This window comes from Solanum dulcamara, chromosome 12 (genome assembly GCF_947179165.1).
Source record: "Solanum dulcamara chromosome 12, daSolDulc1.2, whole genome shotgun sequence".
Classification (NCBI taxonomy): Eukaryota; Viridiplantae; Streptophyta; class Magnoliopsida; order Solanales; family Solanaceae; genus Solanum; species Solanum dulcamara.
In genome coordinates, this window is record NC_077248.1 from 2,375,005 (window position 1) to 2,397,724 (window position 22,720).

Sequence of the window (22,720 nt, forward strand, 5' to 3'; positions counted from 1 at the left end):
CCAAAAATGTGTACTTATATGTACTAGTTTTATTGCAAGTGTATTAGTAAAAAAAATAAATGATTGATATAGAATAAGAATGAATTATGTGTGTGTGATATCAATTAATGTTGAGATAGATACAATATTATTATATTGACGCGATGGTTAAAATCAAATGAATTGTGTATCTATTGATATTGCAAAAATGAAGATTTTAGGTGATTTAGTTATATAATTTTTAATTAGCTTATTGCATTAGATAAATGATATGTTATGTTGTTGTATGAGGTTCAATCTCTTTGCAGACGATGTTCTTAATATATGTTTCTTTTTTCTTGCTCCGACTGCTTTGTTATATTGAAGTACAATATATTATTTTTCATGTGGAAAAATGTGTTATGATAATTTTTGCATAGTTGTTACTGTAAAAGCATAGGCTACTTTTCTAAGGTTCCAACATTCTGAATGTACTGATTGCCATATATAAAAAGGTAGGCTACACATGAGATATATGGTTTTTAGTCGAGAATCAATCAGAAACATGCACTGATAATGTTGTTGTACATGACATAAATGGAAAAGAGATGATAGAACGAAGACCCAAAGAGAAGATAAAAATAGAAGAAAACACAAGTCATTTGAGCAGCACAACTATATCAATATAATCATACCATGCACCACAGCACCAGTAAGCTGATTTCATGCATTCAGACATCAATGAGAAGAGAGACAGAAAATGGGGACTAAACTCTCCAGTAAGACTAGAAGTACCAAATTATGATACAAGAAAGTCGATTCTCGGACGACACGGAGAAGACAAATGTTAATTAGTCTTAAATAAAACAGAAATAATCAGCTAATAAAGCTATTCTAAGCAAGTATTTCACATAACCGAGACCTAAATCGGCACTTCCATTTTAATTGGTGCAGGTAAAGTGTCTATAGATGCATTCTGAAGCCAGTCCTTGGCACAGATGAGGGCCTCCACGGTCTCAGGTCGCAAGGAACACCTGTAACGATCCATCTCTTTGCTAACCGTGCTAAATATAGAATCAGCAGCAATGGTTGAAACAGGAACTGACAAGATATCACGAGCCATTTTTGACAAAGTTGGGTACTTCATTCTGTTAAGCTTCCACCAACCCACCACATCAAACTCGTGAACACGAGGCAGCAAAGACTCTTCCAGATATTGATCAAGTTCTGACCTTGACTGCTGGCTCGAAGTCTCCATAATGTAGACGTCAAAATCAGTAAGTCCAAGCCCGTTACAAGAGGCATCGAGGCCTTGGCCATCCTCCTGACTCATAGCACTGCCGTTTACTTCTTCAATATAAGTTGGGGTTAGAGGTAGAGGAAGAGCCACATATTCATTAAAGAGTTCATGGATTCCCTCCTCAACAGTCTTCACGTAGGTGGCAGCTTCTTCCCCATATATTTTGGAAAAACTGAATTCAACAAGTTTCATTTTGAAGCGTGGATCCATTACTACAGCAATAGCTAACATTAAGCAACAGCTCTTCCAATAATTATCAAACTTCTCTTGCATCATTTTGGTAAGACTGCTAGTGAATGGATCTTCACTTGCTGCAGCACGAGCCAATTCCAATTGAATCTTCCACGCTTCATGGAAGAATGTGTTGGTTGTAGGAATTGTTGGTGAAGTCAGGAGATTAGCAGAGTCAAAGAAGATTTTCAAGTAAGAGCAGAGAGTCTCAACTTGCTTCCAGTCTTCCAAAGTTGGGGCATCTTTGTAATCAGGATCTAATGTATCCAAGCATGAAAATACTTCCTTCAACTCAGTTGCAGCCAACAACATCTCATATGTTGTGTTCCATTGAGTTCGGTCATCAAGGGTCAGCATCTTTGTGCTAGGCACCTGAAGCTGCTGTTTGAGCTCAATAAACTTTTCCTCATGAGATTCCGATGTTTTCACATACTTTACGCTATCTCTAACTTTTTTAACAGTTCCATGCACAAAATTAAACGCATCTTGGGCAATGCTGCTTAAAGTTCGAGCAAGACAATTTCCAACCAACAATTGACCGTTAAGCACAAGTGGGTTCTTCACAGAGAGTAAAGCTCTAAGGTTATCAGCAGCAGCATCACCCAGTGGTTGATTAATAGTGACAGAAAATAACTTCCCCTCCATACTCCAGTCAGAAAGGCAAGCGGCAACAGCGTGGCTGAAAGCCGTCTCAGAATCTGGATATGGTTCCATGATGACATTGAGTATTTTCCTATGAATTTTCCACTCACTGTCAACATACTGCCCAGTTATGAATACATAGCCCACAGTGTGACGGGACGACCACATATCTAGTGTTAAGCAGATCCACCCAGGCACTCCCTCAATCACCTTCTGGATGGCTTGCTTTTCTCTAAGATAGGTTGCCACACAATCTCCTTGCACAGTGTTGAAACTCACCAAATCAAAACGAGGTTGAAGATTCTGAACAAAAGTAAGAAAGCCTGGATGCTCAACCATGTGAAGGGGATAATCATGCATGATAATCATCTTAGAGATTTCCTGGCGGCACCGGTCTGGATCAAAAGCAACGTAAGGAGCAGAAGCAGTTCGATAACGGCGTTTAGGTGCACCATTACTACCCCCATATCCAGTCATCTTAGAAGAAGCACTATATGGGGTCAATTGATCATTCTGCTGATTACGCAGGACTACCGGACATGATCCTTTGGCAATATGGCGCTTCAGATGACTAGTGCCTGCTACTTTTGACCCTGTACTATATGCAAACGATTGCTTGCACTGCTTACATTGTGCCCTTCTAGTCCCAACAGCAACATTTTCAATGGTGAAGTGCTCCCAAACTATCGATTTCTTTTTCCTACGCTTACCAGGTTGAGTTTCTGTGTTGCTTGGAGGTGTTTCAACATTGTTGGGTTGTGGCTCTGCTAGAACCATCTCATTTCCTGGAATCATCTCATAGTCCGAAACCATTCCATTGCCTGGGACCATCTCATTGCCAAGCACTATCTCGTGTTCAACCATCTCATGTTCATGTATCATCTCATGTTCATGACCCATCTCATGTTCATGGCCCATCTCATGTTCATGGCCCATCTCATGTTCATGGACCATCTCATGTTCAGGTATCATCTCATGTTCATGGACCATCTCATGATTTTCAGTGGGAGTTGCCGGAGTAACAGGTGTTTCTGGGGTTGCCATCCTATGTGCAGCAACACACTCTCAAATATCTGTATAATATAATGATAGAAAAAAGAACAAGAAAAAGAAAATATTAGTAATGTGATCGAAGAAGATACTGTATATACAACGACAACATACCCACCCAATATAATCCCAAAGTGGGGTCCGGAGAAGTTAGAGTGTACGCAGACCTTACCCCTACCTCAGAGATAAAGAGGTTCTTTCTGATAGACCCTTGGCTCAAGGGAATAATAGTCCAAAGCAATCAGAAAAAGAAATAATAAAAGTACAAGAAATAGCATATAGTAACAAAAACAACAGATAGTAATAGGACAGTAACTACAACAAATAATATGATAGTCGAAGTACAACAAACAACAAATAACATTGTATATCTAATAGAAACCTCCAATTTAAGTATTATTATTATTTGTGATTTGTGATAATTTTCAAGAAAACTCAATTCTTTTGTCAGCTGTTAGCAGAAAGGTTGATTACTGTATCAATATGGAATCATCTATGCGTCATATAAGAAGACATGGAAGTAAAGCATAAGAAAGAAGATGCTGTCGGAACAAACCGATAACATATACTACAAAGTACTAGAAAACGTAATCAAATTTTACAGTGACCAAGTCAAATTTTACGAGGAACAAAGGGACTTAGAATCTGGTTCCCTTTTGAGGTTAGAACCTAGAAACATGTCAAAATTCTAGAAACCCCTGATGAACAACGAGAATAGCAAAATAAGTGTGAAAAATACCTGCATTTTGATGATGAATAACAAAAAATAAAGAACAAAGAAACTGAATGAACTCAAAATAATGCATTAAGGGATCATTTGGTTGGTCTGATAAAGAGATTTAATCTTCACATAAAATCCAGCATTGGTAAAAATTAGTCATTATTAGTACAATGTTCGGTTACTACTTCCTTTCCTCATAAATGATACGCATAAATTATGAGGAACCTGTGTATTATTTTATGTGTCCCTCATCACAAACAAACTTATCTCTTTTAAAAAAAAATAGTAATCATATTTTAACATTGGTAAAAACTAGTCATTATTAGTACAATGTTCGGTTACTACTTCCTTTCCTCATAAATAATACGCATAAATTATGAGGAACCTGTGTATTATTTTATGTGTCCCTCATCACAAACAAACTTATCTCTTTTAAAAAAAAATAGTACTCATATTTTAATTATACATTGTATATTATTTCAAATTCATACAAAAACATTGTATATTATTCTCTCCGTCCAATTTAAGTGGGGTGGTTTAAAAATGAAAGAAACTTTTGAAACTCGTAATCTAAAATAAGCCGTAAAAACTTCTTTGGCTATAAATCACCAAAGTAAGGGAAATATGTCAATTCTTTTTGAGAGAGACTAAAAAAGAAAGTTACATCAAGACAGTAATTTTGAATACATCAAAACCAAAACATCCAACCAGAAAAATGATCTTGCATTACTAATCCTCCTTACACTATAATTCTTGCATTACTAACCTCTGCATAACTTGTCGCTAAACCAAACGACTCCTAAGTGCATGAGGAGGTTCCTAGTGGTAGCAGGCAAGGTGCAAAGCGGTGGGAGGAGGAGGGACCTCAAGATAGACTAACATTTCAAGAGAAAGTCCCAAACTTTAGCCAACCAAATGCATGAAAAATAATTCACTCATAGGCCATAGTTATGGACTGTTCCAACTCGGGCCGAATTCCATCAAGGCTTGGCCCAATCCGGCCCGAATTTCAGTACTAAGGAAACTCAAAGTGAGGGTCAAATGGACATTTCACAAAGCATGGGCTAAGAACTAACAAGTCAAACAAACATCTGATTGGAGAAAATGGATCAAACATGGGCTAGCACATAAAATAAATCTAAAAAAGCCCAGATCAAATACCCTTACTAACAGTAGATCTATAAAACAAACACACCCAGAAACTCAAAAAATTATTCAAGATTCAATTCACCTTCAAGCCCACAACAACAAGTTACCATTAAAAAAATCCTAAAAAGTTTCTTATAAATGTCAGCAGAAACTTCAATTAAACACTAAAAGAGTTAACTTTTGAACAAAAAAATAACAAGTTCATCAGATATGCATATGAACATAAAAACAACCAGATGCGGATGAAACAAAAATATAGACAAAAAGGGGGGGAATCATTCATTTTAGACATGCAAAGAACAATCTTTACACTAATCACACAAAATAATGCAAATATAAATTTAACTCGAAAAAAAGGGGAAAAAATATGGAGGAGATGAAAGTGGTACTATACCTAGCCAAATACCAAAAGTTCAATTTTGAACAAAACCCAGATCGCGAAAAGCTCCCGTTTGAGTAAATCGGAATCTGGGTCAACGGCGTTTTGGGCATCCGCCGGCGAACCAGATCTAGGGTTTCGGTAGAAGCAGAGGAGAGAGAGAGAGAATTGGGCTTGAACCCGATAAAATCTAACTGGACCTTTGTTATGATATTTGGGATTTTAACAAGTCCAATTTTATTTTTTTAGTGTGTGTAAATTGAAGGTGAGCCACTGTGTGTTTCTTTTTTGGTCAATTGGGTCGGACCACAGCCCATTAGGTGTTTGGTGGACTCTACTTATAATGGGGCCTACATATTGGGGACAAGTTTGTTATTTAGCCCATTATTGGTGGGGCAAAGTTTCAATTTTGAAACAAAAGGGGGATGTAATTTGACTATTTTTTCAAATGGACCTCACACTCGTGTTTTTGATTCACATACACTTAATAATGAGGTGAGACCAAAAAGAAAAAAAGAAAACATTTCAAGATGATGGAGCGAGATATCTTTATTCTTAGTCAGAAGTCTCGAGGTCAAGTATTGTGAATGAAAAAGACTTCTCATACGAAGCGTTAGGTAAAATTTTTATTTGTATTTGATTTTACATCAAAACAGATAACTTAACGTTAGCAATTAAAGTTACAGTGAAAGTACACATCACTATACCCATGGTTAGGTAATAAATATGTGTATAAAAAGATAAATGTCTTGAATTCATTGGCTTTCTGTATAATACATTTTTACGAGAGCATTCCTTCATTAAGAAATAAGTGATGTGAATTTGTATTAATCGGAGCAGCATGATCAAAATACGAGATGATTATGTCACATGAATGCATTGAAACTATTTGAAAAAAATTCAAATCATGGATAAAAGTGAAAGTGACTTGGAATACTAATTAAGCTAACACGTGCTCATCTTCTCATTGATTGGCCAAGCAATTCAAATCTCTCTATTGGTGTTCTCAACTTTGATACTTCTTGAGTATTAAAGCAAGTGATAGATAGTAAATAACAATGGCAATATAAATCTTAACATGATAGTCTTGACTTTCATACGAATGTTGCATGATTGTTGTTATGATGACATACTTGGTCGAAGTCCTATAACGAGTGAAACTTTCATTTTTTATCGTTGAGACATACCCTCAAGAAAAAAGTCTTTAGAATCGAAGTGACCCGAGTGATGTGCCAACTTTAGCAATGACTTTTCTTCCAATTCTTGGCTCTTGTTTCAACCTTTTATGAGCTAGTTTAAGGGTTGACTTCTCAAATGATTATTCAAGTCATAGTTACATCAGAAAGTCACCTTTCTGGACTTTCTTTAGTAAATAACGTGATTTTCTGAAATAATAACTACTAATTGAGAAACCACATGAAAAGTCAATTCACGAGTTTAGCACGAATAAGTAGCTCGACAAACACCTAAACATCAATGAAACACACTACACAGCTATAGAAAAGACTCTAATTCCATGGCATTCCCATATTTCAGGTCCAAGTAACTTTACTTGCTAAACTTTGCAAGCAATAATATTGGAAAAAGAAGTAAAGCAATAAAATGCTTTAAAAAGAAAAAAAGGAACTTCAACAAAAACAGAAGCAGATGGTTACTGCATCAGTTACAATATAATATAAGTCTTTACACACACCCTTCAATTAACAAATAAATGATACATCAGAACTAAGATACATAGGGAGGGGAATCAAAGAATTGACCTGACTGCTGACTTTCAACTACAGACTTGACATTGTACTGATAAAGCAGCAGTATAAGAGAGAACTCAAAAATTATCACTCTTCAAGCAGGCATCACAAATTGAAGGGAAAAAACAACCAAGAACACAAAAACCTTGGTTCCACAGAAGCGGACAGCAAAATGCAAATACCAATCATGGCAATATGTACCCGTAAAAATAGGTAGCTTCAGCAAGAAACTGTGTGAAAGAATGAACTGCAATATTGAGAGCACAGGAGACACCACCTTGGTCTCAGTTCAGATTTTAGAAGAGATCGACTTTCTTTTTGTGGATATCTTGCTTCCATTTAGGCAACTTATAGAAAGATTCTTTTGTCATTTTCAGTATGGATTGGAACTCCTCATCAGAGAGATAAGCCTGAGAGTCCATCAATAAAAATAAGAAAAAAGGAACTCACTTTCATCAGTATTTCAGAATTTAAACAACACTCGAGTACAAACCTCTCTCCTTTTGAAATCAATCCGGGTGACAGGATTTTTAGATTTAGCCTTCAGCCGTTCATAGCTAAATGTAGTCTGACTACCATCACTGCCAGTTTCCTCCTGTTCTGCTTCTGGCTTCGGTCCTACGTCTTCCCCACCGGTCTCTGCATGTTCAACTGTCTCGGTCTCCTTGCGTTCTGGAACTTCTTTGGAATCCAAAACCTCAGTAGTAGAAACTCCATTCCCTGTTTGTGCAAAAATTAAATCAAGTAAAAAAAAAACCTCCATGTATATCATACTCACCCAAGAATTTTGCTTTGAAGACAATTAAGTAAAACTGGTAAGCTTAAAAGTTGAAATTTCTAACGACTCTATGCTAGCAATGGTCTCCCATCAATAATCTTTAACTGCTCTTATGGTAATACTTTTGATCAACAAATAAAGACAACTATGAATATGTACATCAATGCACATAATACACATGCATGTGTACACACATACCTAGTGAATACAAATGACTCTAAAGCTTAGAAATGTCTTGTCTGAAATACAAAATATAGAGAAGGAAGCACTGTAAAAGTAAACAGAACATGTCTTGACTCAGCAATAGAGGAGGATTCACAACACACAATCTGATAGGAAGAGAAGGATCTGGAAATAACAGTACAATGGAAGAGCAAGAAAGATTTTTATACCAAGGGGAATAGGATCTACTGATGAACTTCTACTTAATTGGAGTGGAGAGCTGCCCTCAGGTGACTGCTTCTTTTCAGCACTGAGAACAGAAGATAAAGCAGCTATTGCAGCTGCTCTCTGTGAACCAGGGCTTTTCCCTGATCTTGGTGAAGAACCGGATTTTGCTGAAGATGGTGAATTAAATGCAGAGTTCAAAGCAGCCAAAGCAGAAGCTCTTTGGGTTGACCCACCTTGATTTGTACCATTGGACCTTGGCTGTTTCTGAAAGATAGAGGAAAGGTATATTACATGCATGGAAGACTTTGGATAAATAATATATTATATTTCACAAATTAGGTTGGTCATAAGTCATAACAGAATCAACTTTACCACAACTAATAACCATGATAGAACAAGAGACAGAATATGAAGCTTGGGCAATGAACTAGGAATACAAACTGAAAAAGTGATTAATTTCCTTGCATATGGTTCTAGTATGGACAGCTTAAGTTGGAAGAAAGCATAATAAAATGATGATATGTTGGTCCACAAAAAAATACTAGTGTTAATTAGAGAATGTTAACTAGTGGACTCAGATGATTTGAAGCAACTATAATGGTAAAAATTTGCACAGAAGCACAAACAATTTATGCAGAAATATCTTGCTTTTATGAAATCTGGTTACCTCTGAAGCATGACCAACTCCAAAGAGTAGCATAACCTTCTTCTGGAATGAGTTTCCGTGTGCCTGTTTAGGTGAATGCCCACAAGCAATTCAGAACTTTTTTCAGTAATGAGGACTCAAAGACATACACATTAACATCAACAACAACTGAACAACATACCCGGTGTAATCTCGAAAGTAGAGTCTAGGGAAGGTAAGATGTATGCAGACCTTAACTCTACCTATGATTACATACATGTTAAATTTGGAAAAAATGGTTCTCCTTATTATGTCAGGTATCCACACAAATTGGATTTTCCCTTTCAAAGTATGCTGCTACTGCAAATTTCTTCCTATGTTTCCATAACATATTCCTTTTGCATGTGACATGATTACATCTCGTTCTAGTCCTTGTATACCAGAGCAGTTTACTACATATACCAAGTCTGCAGTTGTAAGCTCAACACTTTCTCTTTTCTCAATAACAATGTTTTGTTTATTACATGTTTGGCAATGTCTCTGGTGGTTTATGCTACCATCTTCCAAGTTCGACTTTCTCTAGTTTATGCTACGTACTTGCTCTTGTACCACCTTTCAAGTTCCATCCACCCTCCAAAAAATTATTAAAAAGCTTGAAAGAAGATCAATGCAACACTTTCACGTTATTTACACTCCCCATGAATTTCATATCAAATTACATAGAAAAAAGTATCAGAACTCGATAAGCAAAAGAAAGTTTAATCACATACAATAGCTTTTGCAGGATCCCAGGAGAAAAATGTTGTAAAGAAGCAAGGCTCATTTCCTTCCGTGACTTTATACAATGGAACATTAGGAGACACCCCTTCCAAACATGCAGCCATCTCTATGTATTTCTGTGGGACTTCAATGGTTAGTGAAACATAATTAAGAACAGAAACACACTTATATATAGGCAACCATCTCTATGATACCGTGTATTACCTGTCCAATTTCAAAAGAACTTTGCTTTTCTTTGGGATCTGATGACTGACCAACCCAAACAAACACTTCAGCATGTGTATCAAGTAATAAAACATCCTCGGTCAATAAATCATCTTGAGAGAAGTTGTAGATTTCTTCAATCTATCAAATTAGTAAAGCAAAGATTAACCAGATATACAAGATGTTCATGTATTAAAAAGCTTAAATTATGTACTCTAGGACCTTACCTCAAATTTTCCTGGATATTCACAAGTTCGCATGAAAATTGCAGAAAAGATAGTTAGCACATATCACTTCTTATTCAGTCCCCTCACCCATTCCCAAAAAAAAGGTGGGTGGGTTGGGAGGGGGGCGGGGGAATCTAACAAAGTTAAAAGATAAACACCTTATTTGTAAAGAAAGTATCTAATGAAATTAAGAGATCAGGGATGCACCTTTATTAATTGAATACGCAAACAAGTGGGGATCTCTGGTGACCTCTGGGGCTACTTTCTTGCTGGTGTAACTTTGTTTTCCTCCCACAGCAAACCAGAAAGATGAGCTCTCTGTTCCTTCTTTAGTGTGCTTCACAGTCACTCCTGGCTGAGTTGAAAACACCAAACCAGTTGCAATCAGACAAATGCAGCATAAACTAGGACAAACATATAAAAAGGGCAGCCCGGTGCACTAAAGCTCCCGCTATGCGCGGGGTCCGGGGAAGGGCCTGACCACAAGGGTCTATTGTACGCAGCCTTGCCTTGCATTTCTGCCAGAGGCTGTTTCCAAGGCTTGAACCCGTGACCTCCTGGTCACATGGCAGCAACTTTACCAGTTACTCCAAGGCTCCCCTTCAGGACAAACATATGTGAATTGTATATATCTTTTGATAATTTTGCAATAGATGAAAATATGCATGTGAAGTATGTAATGTCTATTAAGGAGCACAACATAAGAACAAAGCTTCGCTAGATTGTCACAGGCTAGAAAATCATATAGACTTGATTTCCTACTCATACATCAGCAGAAACAAATTCCTACGGAAATTTCAGGGTTTTGTTTCCACAAAAATGATGTTAGCCTTTTTGGCATGCATTATCAGCATACTCATTATAAGTCTTTGCTTTTTCCTGATTACTTTAGTAACTCATTACAAACAAAGAATAGAAAGCAGTAGTTTAAGAGAGCAGAGGTGTTCGTGCAATCATTTCAAAGATTCACTGCTGTTTATTTGGAAAATTGTTAAGACTTAAGTATAGTAGGACTATGTTTCACTGCCACGCTAGCTATATAAGAATAGGTTGTATTTAAGGGAGTTATATGGGTCACCTGAAAGACTTGTACCACAACCTGGTTACCGCGATTGATCGAACTAGATTCTTAAAATTTATAATATACTTTCTTCAATGTGTTCGACAGAAATCATATTTCACATAACACAGTAACATCTTATCATGACTAAAAAACAAGGTTTCTGACAAAAAAATTGAATGCATCCTCATCAGGCAAAACAGAAAAAAAAAAAGCAGCACATATCCCATGTAAAAACGAATAGCCAGATTTTCAAAAATACATAACATAGAAAAAGCTAGATCTTGACGAAGGAAAAATCATCCTTAGACCATTCACACACTACCTTAAAAACACTTATATATCACAAATTCCAAACAGTTTTTGTCAAGGAATGATAAGGGACACCCCTTTCGTTTAGAGGTAACCAGCTTGAAATGAGTACTTGCAACTTGAAAGACCAGGTCCTATATATTTTTTATCAATAAGGTCATGCCCTTTTAATTTGAAAAAGAACGATGAAAAAAACACATTTTAATTACAATCCATGTCACATATTCTTAACAGTTTTCGTCAAGGAAGGATAAAATGATTCACCCTTTCCCTTTAGAGTAGGTAATCACCTTGTGCAACAGAATATCAAAGATTAGGCCCTTCTAAATTGAAAAGAACAATGAAAAAAGAAAACACATTCAAAAATTCAAGAGTTCTCACCTTCAAGAATTCTGCAATTTTTGCTGCTAATTGCTGCTGCTCATAGGTACTCTGGTTTCCATGCCAACTAAATACTGATGAGTTAGATTGCAGAAGAAAACACCCATTAGAGTTCAGTGAAGCTGCCACCTGACAAAGTTTAGAAACAAAAAAAGAAGTAAGTAATCCAGGTTTTAGATTTACTTCCATAAGTTTACAACAGAGTACATTATAACGTGTGGCCATAATTATTGTTGCAAGTGTAACTTGGAAGCACCAGAAAACTGAGTCATACACTAAGCCAATCAAGTTGCATGGACAACATGACATGCCTCTCCATGGCTAGTGATGTACTGATATTCGGTAATCTAGCAAATCACAAGAAATCCAGAAAAAAAAATTCCATTTAAGAATGATATCAGCAGCCAGGTCCTTTCTTTCTTCAAAACTCAGAAAACCAATGCATGCAACAGAGAAGCACAGACAAGAACAGCAAATAGCATAGCAGCCCAAAAAGAGAAGAATTTTAAAAGGGTTAATAAGTATACAGCATCAACTTGAACTGCTTTGTTGTTATGCACAGAAGTTCCAGATACTTGAATAAGTGCCACAGAATCAGCAGTGTAGGTTTCATCATTCAGGCCTTTGTCGGCAATATAATTTTTATAGCCAGAGCTTAATCCACCCTGAGAAAATGATAGAAATTCATCATGGTTATTAAATAAATATGACAAATTACATTCTAAAGCAGCAACCTGAATTACACTGCATAAGAGGTACCTTAAGGACCAACATGGGCTGGAAGATTGCAACAAATTGTGGTGGTTCTTTCCCTTGATATATGCGACCCTGGATGATGTTACTCGTCATACTAAAACCTCACTCAGTTTTCTAGCGAGAAAAGAGATGTCAAGAAGTAATACCAGCACGGGTCTCCCTTTAAGTGAATTGCACATTGTACTAGCCAATTTAGCAGCCATGTTTTGGTCCTCCTGAATCCACAACGTACAATGGACTGGATAAGGCCTTCAAATTTATCATATACATGACACAAAGTAGAAAGGACTACAATGTAGAAATAATTAGTCCATCAATCCCAACTTTACTTTCTCTATTAATCCCTTCTAATTTACATTTGCTGATTCCCCTAACAGGAAAAGTTTATCAAACTCCGAACATTGAAACTTACATAAGTACTACTATAGCACTATATTACTTATCTTTCGTACCTGACATTCTAAATTTTAAGCATTTCAATTTTCAACTATTATACTAGACATTTCTACAGAATTTTATTTTCTAAATCAGTGTGCTAGTCCGATGAAGTCATATCCACATCAAGTTTAAATGTATGAAACTAATTTACAAAAGATAAAACTTTTGTATGATGGTAATGCATATTCACTTCCGTTTCCTTTTCTCGCGTCTACAGAGGAGTAGGGAAATGAATTTTACATGGTCGTCCAAATAGATCCGATTCAAAAATATGAAAATAACAAAAGTGTGTGAACCTTTTTTATTTTTCACTATTTAACAGCTGATGTTTTTTTTTAGATATAATTAAAAATAAAAGAGGAGATAAATTTCAACCCCGATGTCTAAAATGGCATGTTAATTGAATTATTTGCAGAAGAAAATGTCATATGTTAATGAATTATTAATAACAAGAAAAGATGTGGAGACCCTTATATTGCAAGGACAACTACATTACCTCAATGCAATCCTTTCCAATCCACCAGCATAGATAATAATCTTCTTTCCTGTCACTGTGGTGGTATGTGTAAAGAACGATATAGCAATCTCCACTGTGAAATTTACCAATATCATCTCCAGTGACTGGGGTCTTTGCACTACCATTGATACGCCAAACCTAGTAAAATCATAAATTTTTAGTGAAGACCAAAGCTAGCAATATCAGCAGACAACTTATAATCAAAAGGATATCATAGTGATGATCAGACCTCTATTTTTCCACCCCCTTCAAGCAACGGAGGGACTTCCTCATTTACAGGAGCACTTTTGCTAGCACCTTTAACACCAATCCCTTGTTGCTTCAGCAAAGCTGTATATATGCAACAACAACAACAAAAATTTAAAACTACTTCCAAGAAACAAAATATCAATTCTACAACTTTCAAACTAATCTACCTGCTACTTTTCCTCTTCCCTCCTCAGCAGCCGGTGCAGACCCTGATGGCCAAGAGTCAAAGTTGGACTTGAATGAATATGTTTCATAGCCTTGAATAAGTCGGGTTACATATGTTGACTTGGGTCTATTTTGACTGGAAAGAAATTCCTGTGGATATATTTAGTCAATTAGTTATGAGAAATTTCACCATAAAAGAACTATCTGGAGTTAAAAGCTAATAATCTACCTCTGCAGCTTGAGTGGCAGCTTTCCTCTCTTCCAGTTGAGTTACACGACCAACCCAAACAAATACCTCAGCACCACAATCCAAAAGATAGCATTTATTGTTTTCTAAGCTGGATTTTGAAAGTTCACCGTCCACGGGACTGACTTGACCATCAGTAATGCTACAAAGAGAGGGAAAAGTTCAACTTTAGCAACCAACAACGGCAAAAGGTTGATTTCAAACTTCTATGATGAGAAAGAAGCAAGCACTAGGGATGCAATCAACATAAATATGCAAAACGTTTTAAGATTTAACTTGACTAATTCAAGTACAAAAATCCTTTTTAGTGGAAAGAAGAACCATCCAACAGTAAATGGTCCTCCAAGGATGTTTCAATTAATTTATATTATATGAAATTTCAAACTTAAGTTCAATTTACAATTATGCTTCAGTAAGTGTGTTAATTATTGGATCTAGTGCTCAAACAATTTTAAGATAGGGATACTTTTTCATCTGGGCAATAGAAGCCACTGGCTTAGTTGCACCTCCAAACCAAGTAAAATTAAGAGAGAGAAAACAAGTATGGACTCCAGTAAAACGAACATTGCAGAAAGATATTCACTTCAAAGAATAAGATTCCACATTCTACACTGACGAAAACATATCCTTCATTTCTTTGATTGCTCCTAGTGTCGTGATTTAGGCCATTTGCTATTTTTCTATTTCCCAATTCCCAACCATTGAATTCCCACTTAGATCCCCAACTATGCGACCCTCCCACCACTACATTACATGTCAAAGGTTTACTTACTGCAAAACAAAGAATTCCCGAATGAACTGGAACATTCTTAATCCAACCATAGCAATTCTATAAATGAGACCCCTATTTAATTTGCCACAGATTATTCTAAGGCAGTTATGAATCACTTAAGGAACAAAAGTCGGTGAATATAAATTGGGTTAAGTTGAGGGAGTAATGATTACATAACTACCTTAAAGACAAAGTATACGACAGCAGGATTCAACAATACCTATAAAGTTTAGCAGGTGTCTTCTCTGGAACAATATCATCTTCACTAGCAACCTTTTTGCCAATTGGAGCAAAGCCACCAAAGAGCACCCAGAACGAACCGGAATCTGTCTCAGCTTGTAAATTCCCATCATCTGAGGTATGCAATAGAAATAAGGAGCATTCACACATGAATACCACAGAATTTTAATAGAGTAAAGAAAAGGTCTGAGGTTCTTCATTAAAACCAAAACATAACATATATATCAAAAACATATCCACATGAATTTTGTTGAAATAATAAAACTGTGTAGGTGATGACATCAATTCAAATAGAACCTTCCCTTGAAAATGATAAGCTTTTAAAAGAGTTTGTTCCCCATCATAGTTAATCAAATCTGTTCTCTGTGTGAAACCTTTTTATACTAAGAAGTGTAAGATAGAAATTCGCCTAATATACATGTTTTAGTTGCAAAAGAACAAAATAGACAAAGCAAATTTGAAGGCTCAAAAAGGAATTTTAACAATAAGTTCACACTAGGACAATTAAACTGGGATAGAAGGAGTATCACAAATAGATCTTACTTGCTCACCACTAATCTGTGAATTTTCAAGCCTTGTACTTACCAACAATTGCAACATCACATGTCCCCTCGTGATACTTGTCCTTCAAGAACTGAATAACTTCTAATGCTTTGGCCCTCTCCTGGATATTGGAATTCGCACCATTGAACTGATATATCTTGTCTTCAGAGTCCAGAACGAACACATCATCATGATTTAGAGACAACCGGGAAAATGGAACCTGATACAAATCCCAGATTAAATATGTAATCTTCCACCGAAATTGAACAAGATTGCATATTCTAAATGAGCTCATCAGTAAGTTTTTCTATGCTTCTGTACCTGCTTCATCCTGACAACTCGTTTGCCCTTGCAGACATACAACCTTGTTACAAATTCTTCCTCTTCTGGTTTCTTGAATCCAGATGCAATACCACCTTCCAATGGTATAATGCATGGCTTAAAGTATGATAAAAATTTGTCCGATTCATAACCTTGGATTTCCCTATGCTGTACTGCTCGCCCTCCAAGAATCGCGTCAAGCTCAACAGTTTTGATAGCTGCAGTTCCAGCTTCATCCTGACATAGCATCCAAATTTTAGAAAATGAAAAAGAGAAATATAAATCTGGTTAAATGGCTTCTAAGAATGGAGATTGATTTCACACCTGACTAGTTTCCTTTCCAAGCCAGAAGTGTATATCATATATATAAGAACCTCCCTTGCCAGAAGTTGTCTGCATTTGTAGATAAACATGTGATTTTGTGGCATAATATTATATAGATAAACCTGACTAGTAGGATTATATCAATACAATTCAATAAAATGAGGCATGTAAGACATTTTTCTCCCAAGATAAGAGTACATGTAAAGCCAAAGACATTCACATCTACGAACCTGCAAGATGATGTACGAATCACCCGAGTAGAATTTACCACATTCAGACTTTGGCAATGGAACTGGTTGGAAATCCTCAATTCTCCAAATTTCAGACCCTCTAAATAGAGTTAAGTTAAAATTTAACGTTTGAAAAGTCCCAACAGGCCACATTAAGCATTACAAGTTCAAATCTCAAGTTAAAGTTCTTGCAAGTATGTTTGGCAGTGGAAAGAATGAACTTAGACACAGAACTACTTTGGAAATGGTCACAAAATATTTCCTTTGGTTTTTCCGCATGGAGGAGAACAAGAGGTATATGGAACGCTATTGGATCAAAGGACAAAAACATTATTGAGAAAAGATGGCTTTTCCCGGATGAAATTTCAAGGGGAAGATATGATATTAAATAGGCTCATAGATTTCCGTAAAGAATATTTTTTGCGGGCAAGAAGCAATTTCCAGCTGCACATGAGGACACTGTTAGCATCTAGGGAAATATATAACATGTTAGAGCATAGAATATGTTGTCCTATCTCTTCGTCTAGTGAGATAGCTTCTGTTGTGCACCCATTGTTTTGGTCTTTCAATTCCTGACAGGGTTTTGGCAACCCCTGGTGCCTCATTTAATGGTACTTCTAACTTGTCCTCAAAAAGAAAATAGTGAACACACTGACAGATGTCCAGAGATTGCTATATTTTTTATTTTACGGATAAGTAAAGGTAATATTCATTAAGGATCACCAAGAATGTCCATAATATTTACCACAAAAACCCAGCCACTCTGTCATTGTTTTTATTTTTTTAAGCCCCACCTTACCCTTTGTAAAAGCATGGTGCTGAGAAAAATCCAATGGTGTTTAAACTGATCAATGCCCATTTCAACTTGTTTTTTTCTATTTGTTTATTAGTAATACCCTTTTCAGCTTTCTTCCATGTAATCAGTCAAGGACCACATTTTTGCAGCAAAGGATACATTCTCTGACCCGCACCCTGAAATGCAGGTTCTAAGGCTTTAACAGAGCTAGACATGATGCAAAATCTTCCCTGCTATCTCTTTCAAGGAAGAAAAAGAACCTAGATTGTTGAAGCTGCCAACTTCAGCTATTCCGATATCCTAAACACCAACTGCACAGACAAATGGACATGAGAAAGAGCAGATTAAGTACAGAAAAAAACTCCATTCCCATCCCAGCAACAAATTAAGAACTTCATTTAATAGCAAGTGCAATAAATATAATCTTCATTCAAATATATACAGACATTAGACAAGTGAATCTCACAGAAGGAACATCTGAAACCATGATATAGCATATTCCAGTTCCCAACTTCTCTTCATACAATTCATTTTCAAAGCTACCAATCGTGACAGCAATAACAATAAATATAATCTTCATTCAAATATATACAAGCAACTAGACAAGAGAATCTTCACAAATGAAACATCTGAAGCTATGATATAGCTTATTCCTGTTCCCAGCTTCTTCCTTTTTTTGCAACTGGTAATGTTTTCCTGTTCCCAGGCTTCTCTTCATACAACTCATTTTCAAAGCTACCATTCGCTAGTTCGAGTCAGCTATATGAATCCTTGATATCCATTTCGCTCCATTTGCTCATGTTTCAGTTCAATTCTCAATAAGTTATCTTTCAAGACAGATTAGGGGTGCGTTAACACTAAGAACTTTCTACATGCTCTACTAACATACAACTCCCTAAGCACACAAAAAGATCCCCAAAAATGCTAGACCTAATACAAGTGTACCAACATGACTAAGGCTTTATCAACACTACTTTGTGTTGCATATATGAATCATTTTCTTCTATTGTGTTCTATTCTTTTATAGGTCCACATAAATTTCCAAAGATCATAGGTCCTTTTAGACAACTTCCTTTCACGTGATCCTAGGTATACTTTGTCCTTTTAACACACTTCCAATCATCATAATGCCACAGTTATTGACCGGTGCATTTGAAGTTTTACATAGCACATGGTCAAACCATCTCAGGCGACTTTATCTCCTTTGTGTATTGCTTGTACGACTTTATCTCCTTTGTGTATTGCTTGTACCTTCCATCAAATGTTACATTTCTGATCTTCTCTAATCTTGTATAACCACAAATTTGTCTTGATATTTGCATTTTTGTGACACTTATCTTCCCAATACGATGGCCTCCACATAACATTGTAGGCCTTACACCATTCTATAAAACTTGTTCACCTGAATAAGATCTTCTTATAGCATAACACTCACGTAGTGCTCCTCTATTTCAGCCTTCTTTTTTTATTCTACGTGTTATATTTTCATCTCTTACGCCATCTCTTTATCGCTAAGCTTAAATTAGTGAATTCTCTACATTTAGGCACCACATTCCTACGTAATATCACCTCCATTCTTCTTATGAGGCTAAACTTGTGGTGCATATAACTTGTCTTACTTACACTTGTTCTAAACCCTTACTTCAAAAAAGGTTTCAACAATAGCCTATTGACATTGAAGATGTGTAAGGTGGTAAGTTCAATTATCCACCTGTATATGCAGGTAGGGAGAGCTTGGTCGCAGTCTAACTTACCGCATCTACTGTTCAGTAAGCCTAGTCTAGTAAGACAAATGAATCTCCTTTAATAAAGATGCAAGACTTGAAACCTATCTAGAAATCTGGTCGTATTTAGCATAATTTGTTCTGCTATCTGATATACATGTTGTCATCGTTTCAACACATTCCAGTATAGGTCTTTTAAACGTTTTCATTATTAAGAATGCCCTAAGTCATCTATAGTGCACAAGTGGCATTATTCTCACCGCAGCTGGTCTGTGCCAGACATGTTTTCAAGAGAAGGGCTCTAGATTACAAACCTTGAGGTACTTAGCTATGTTTTGGGTGTGTACATGCGCAAAGCTTACCCCACACCCCTCTCACACACACGTGCACACAAAAGGTAAATAAGCCTGAGAAAAAAGTAACTTTCTTTGCTGACCTTTCTTTAACAAATTGATTCAGAGAACTAAAAAGAAACAGTGAAGAAGCTTCCTACGATGCACCTTATTATTCATGAAGCTTAATAGGTTTCTTTATCTTCAATAAGTAACTACAAATGATTTACAGCCTTGTTTCTATAAGTAAATAGCTTCTTCTTTTTTGCGGGTAAGTTAGTTGGTGTACCACTTCTTCCTGATGATGGAGACCCAATATTTCCAGTGAATCGTGTAACTAGTAAGCATCTGTAATTTCTGTCCTTGATAGAGATTATTCATGTTAACTGTCTCCTTTTATGTATTTGCTTTTACGTCTACGCAGGTCAATCGGTCACCCTGGTATCAACTGGACAACAGTAGCTTTTCTAAAATCGAACTTCTAGGAGCTCAGTTCTATAGTTTACCTCAAAATAAATGCTGCCCCTCACTGACTACACTTAGTTATCTGCGAATGACCATCAATTATAAGGATGCTGCCCTTTCATTCTCAATTTCTTCAACTTGTTAGACAGGCCTCAGATTGCGACCAATAAATTGACAAAAATATATATCATACACGCTACAGTGAATGCTGAACTGCCAGCAAACAAGAAAGTTCCACTCTTGCATCCTCCCATCAACTAATGAGACCTCGGTTCCTAATTTAAGCTATGCATTTGGTGAAACATTCCTTCAGATGAAACATCTAGTCACCTTGGATGATAAGATGCAAACAAACTTTCTTTCTTTTGAGAAACATTGGCAATTACGTTCTGCAACTTATTACTGCAGAGTTGAGGAGCAAGATTCGGTCACTTTTCATCAACTCGTAGGTACATTTTCCCAAGGGCAGGATCCACAAATCTTTTTCCTCAATATAATACTTCCATTGCTTACAAGAGAAAAAGAGCCCACATCAGAATATGTAGAATATAATATAAGGTGTATCATCCATATCTCCTGGCCAAGGGGCAGCTGATAAACCCAGAAAAGGGCTTTACTTTAAACTTCCTAGAGTAAACCAATTGAATTCCGATAAACTTGAAAGTAATCAAACAAATCCTCATTTTCAGCACCTAATAACGCCATCTAAGTCAAACAAAGGGTTCAAGCAGGGCAAGTAGCTTGTAACATCAGTCATATTCTATGCTTCTAAACATACCGGCATTAGAACTCATAGTAAGCAAAAGCTGCAAAACCATATCTTCCTCACCTAAAATGTACATCCAACAACTAATGACCTACAATGAGATTACCTAATTACCACAGCTGCATGGTACATTTAGCTAATCAATCATCTCACATCCAAAATTAGACTCTAAAACCACAAGAAAACCTCAAAACTAGCACAAAAGAACAAGCACCAATTTCAAACATATTATCCATAGCTGCATTAGAACTCATAGTAAGCAAAAGCTGCAAAACCATATCTTCCTCGCCTAAAATGTACATCCAACAACTAATGACCTACAATGAGATTACCTAATTACCACAGCTGCATGGTACATTTAGCTAATCAATCATCTCACATCCAAAATTAGACTCTCAAAAATAGCATAAAAAACAAGAACCAATTTCAAACATATTATCCATATCAATTGCTAACATAAAATTAAATTAACGAAGGACCCGGATCATTATTCGTTGAATTAATATAAACAAAACCAATATCAGCCCAAAAAACACCAAAAAATCAAAATGGGCAGAGATCAAAAAAGACTAATTCGATAAGAAAATCAAATTAAAATTGAGATCTACAAGAATTCATCAAAATGTGAATTGAGTCAAAACCCACCTCGGGAGGTCTCTCCTTGAACGTTTTGAGATAGAGAAAACAAAAGGGTACAACAGAAAAGAGAAACCGAGCTGGCAAATATAAAAAAAAAAAAGAGAGAGAGGGAGAAAAAGGAAGGGAATAATAGCAGTAATGGGCTGCAACGTTTGTTTTTCCCCTTTCTCTCTCTCTCTCTTTCTCTCTCTATAACTTTTTTGAGGCTTTTGAGAATTGATTGCAGAAAATCTGATAATTCTTTTGCAGACAGAATATGCGGAAATGAAGAAAGAGAAATGATACTTTTTTAGAGAGAGAAAGAAACGGAGTTGAAGAGAGAGATGAAAATGCTTTTACTCCCACGTTTACTAAATTTAGGCAGAGAATCCGGCGATCGTAGCGACGGCGCCGGTGGTTTTTCCGGTTACCTTTGTACTTTTGGATTTTGCTGTGTTCTCCAATAATGTGGGAAATTTTGAGAATCCTGTAAATAAAGGTGTAAAATATTTATAATTTGACCATTTTATAAGGTGAATATAAATAAATTTTAAAAATAAATATTAGCATTATTCAAAGATAGCACTTAAATTTGTATAAAGTTGAATAAGCGCGCACACGTGTCCTATATGATAATTCGCTTGAGTTACATTCGAACTGATTTATATATATTTTTGTCTATATATTCAATTTTATATAAATTTTAACGTACAAAATTAGAAGACATAAATATTTATTCATTCTCGATTTGATAAATATGTCAATTTGTGTTTTTTCCCTTTTCAAAATGAATAAAAGATGTTCTAGTGTCATAGTCGAAACAAACTTACGTAATCTGAAAAATAACTTTTAATATAAATATAGAACACGAAAAATCAAAAAAATGAATAATTTTATGATAAAGTTGTCCTTGTTAGAGAGCAAGTGGTTGTCCACTTTAGTTGCTACTCTATTTTTGTGTGGGCCCACTTATAGTGGGCAAGTTCCCCACAATTTTCTTCTCCCTCTGATTATAAATTGCCATTTTCTGGCAATAGAACATACATACACAGAAGAACACAAAATTCTCTCAATTTCTTTCTTTCTTTTACTATCTCTCTTTGTTATTAAATTATTAAATTAGTTTATTTTATAACGGTCCTACTAATATCCATCGGAGATCCTATCACTTTTGTCATTGATCGCTTAAAAGACGACTTTACCAGTCAATCTTGTACCCAATTAGCTGACTTTGACGGAACGGATCATAAAAGAAACTTAAACGGGAAATATAAAAAAAGTA

General features: G+C 36.0%; 2 protein-coding genes across 2 annotated transcripts; both read right to left on the bottom strand.

Moving 5' to 3' along the window:
• Positions 1 to 719: 719 nt before the first annotated feature.
• Positions 720 to 5,646, bottom strand: LOC129876163 (zinc finger BED domain-containing protein DAYSLEEPER-like). The gene is made up of 2 exons (XM_055951509.1): positions 5,446 to 5,646; positions 720 to 3,204 (listed from the first exon to the last, which is right to left on the bottom strand). The coding sequence occupies exon 2, from the start codon at positions 3,173 to 3,175 to the stop codon at positions 881 to 883; it is 2,295 nt and encodes a 764-aa protein (XP_055807484.1). The 5' UTR covers positions 3,176 to 3,204; positions 5,446 to 5,646; the 3' UTR covers positions 720 to 880.
• A 1,411-nt stretch (positions 5,647 to 7,057) lies between these two features.
• LOC129876092 (villin-2-like) lies at positions 7,058 to 21,906 on the bottom strand. The gene is made up of 23 exons (XM_055951406.1): positions 21,466 to 21,906; positions 17,693 to 17,844; positions 16,738 to 16,837; positions 16,508 to 16,576; positions 16,184 to 16,420; positions 15,905 to 16,082; positions 15,300 to 15,432; positions 14,290 to 14,449; positions 14,063 to 14,210; positions 13,876 to 13,976; positions 13,626 to 13,784; positions 12,838 to 12,906; positions 12,695 to 12,763; positions 12,463 to 12,600; positions 11,936 to 12,064; positions 10,390 to 10,537; positions 10,183 to 10,193; positions 9,956 to 10,096; positions 9,742 to 9,867; positions 9,014 to 9,076; positions 8,349 to 8,610; positions 7,672 to 7,898; positions 7,058 to 7,588 (listed from the first exon to the last, which is right to left on the bottom strand). The coding sequence occupies exons 2-23, from the start codon at positions 17,746 to 17,748 to the stop codon at positions 7,475 to 7,477; spliced, it is 2,838 nt and encodes a 945-aa protein (XP_055807381.1). The 5' UTR covers positions 17,749 to 17,844; positions 21,466 to 21,906; the 3' UTR covers positions 7,058 to 7,474.
• Positions 21,907 to 22,720: the final 814 nt, after the last annotated feature.

Excerpts from the sequence above, each read along its gene's own strand:
- LOC129876163 (XM_055951509.1), bottom strand. The coding sequence starts at position 3,175 with ATGGCAACCCCAGAAACACCTGTTACTCCGGCAACTCCCACTGAAAAT.
- LOC129876092 (XM_055951406.1), bottom strand. The coding sequence starts at position 17,748 with ATGTCTAGCTCTGTTAAAGCCTTAGAACCTGCATTTCAGGGTGCGGGT. Across the intron at positions 12,065-12,462 it reads AAGCAGTTCAAGTTGATGCT|GTGGCAGCTTCACTGAACTC; the intron begins GTATACTTATTA and ends AAACTTTGTCAG. Across the intron at positions 9,868-9,955 it reads GTTCTTTTGAAATTGGACAG|AAATACATAGAGATGGCTGC; the intron begins GTAATACACGGT and ends GAAGTCCCACAG.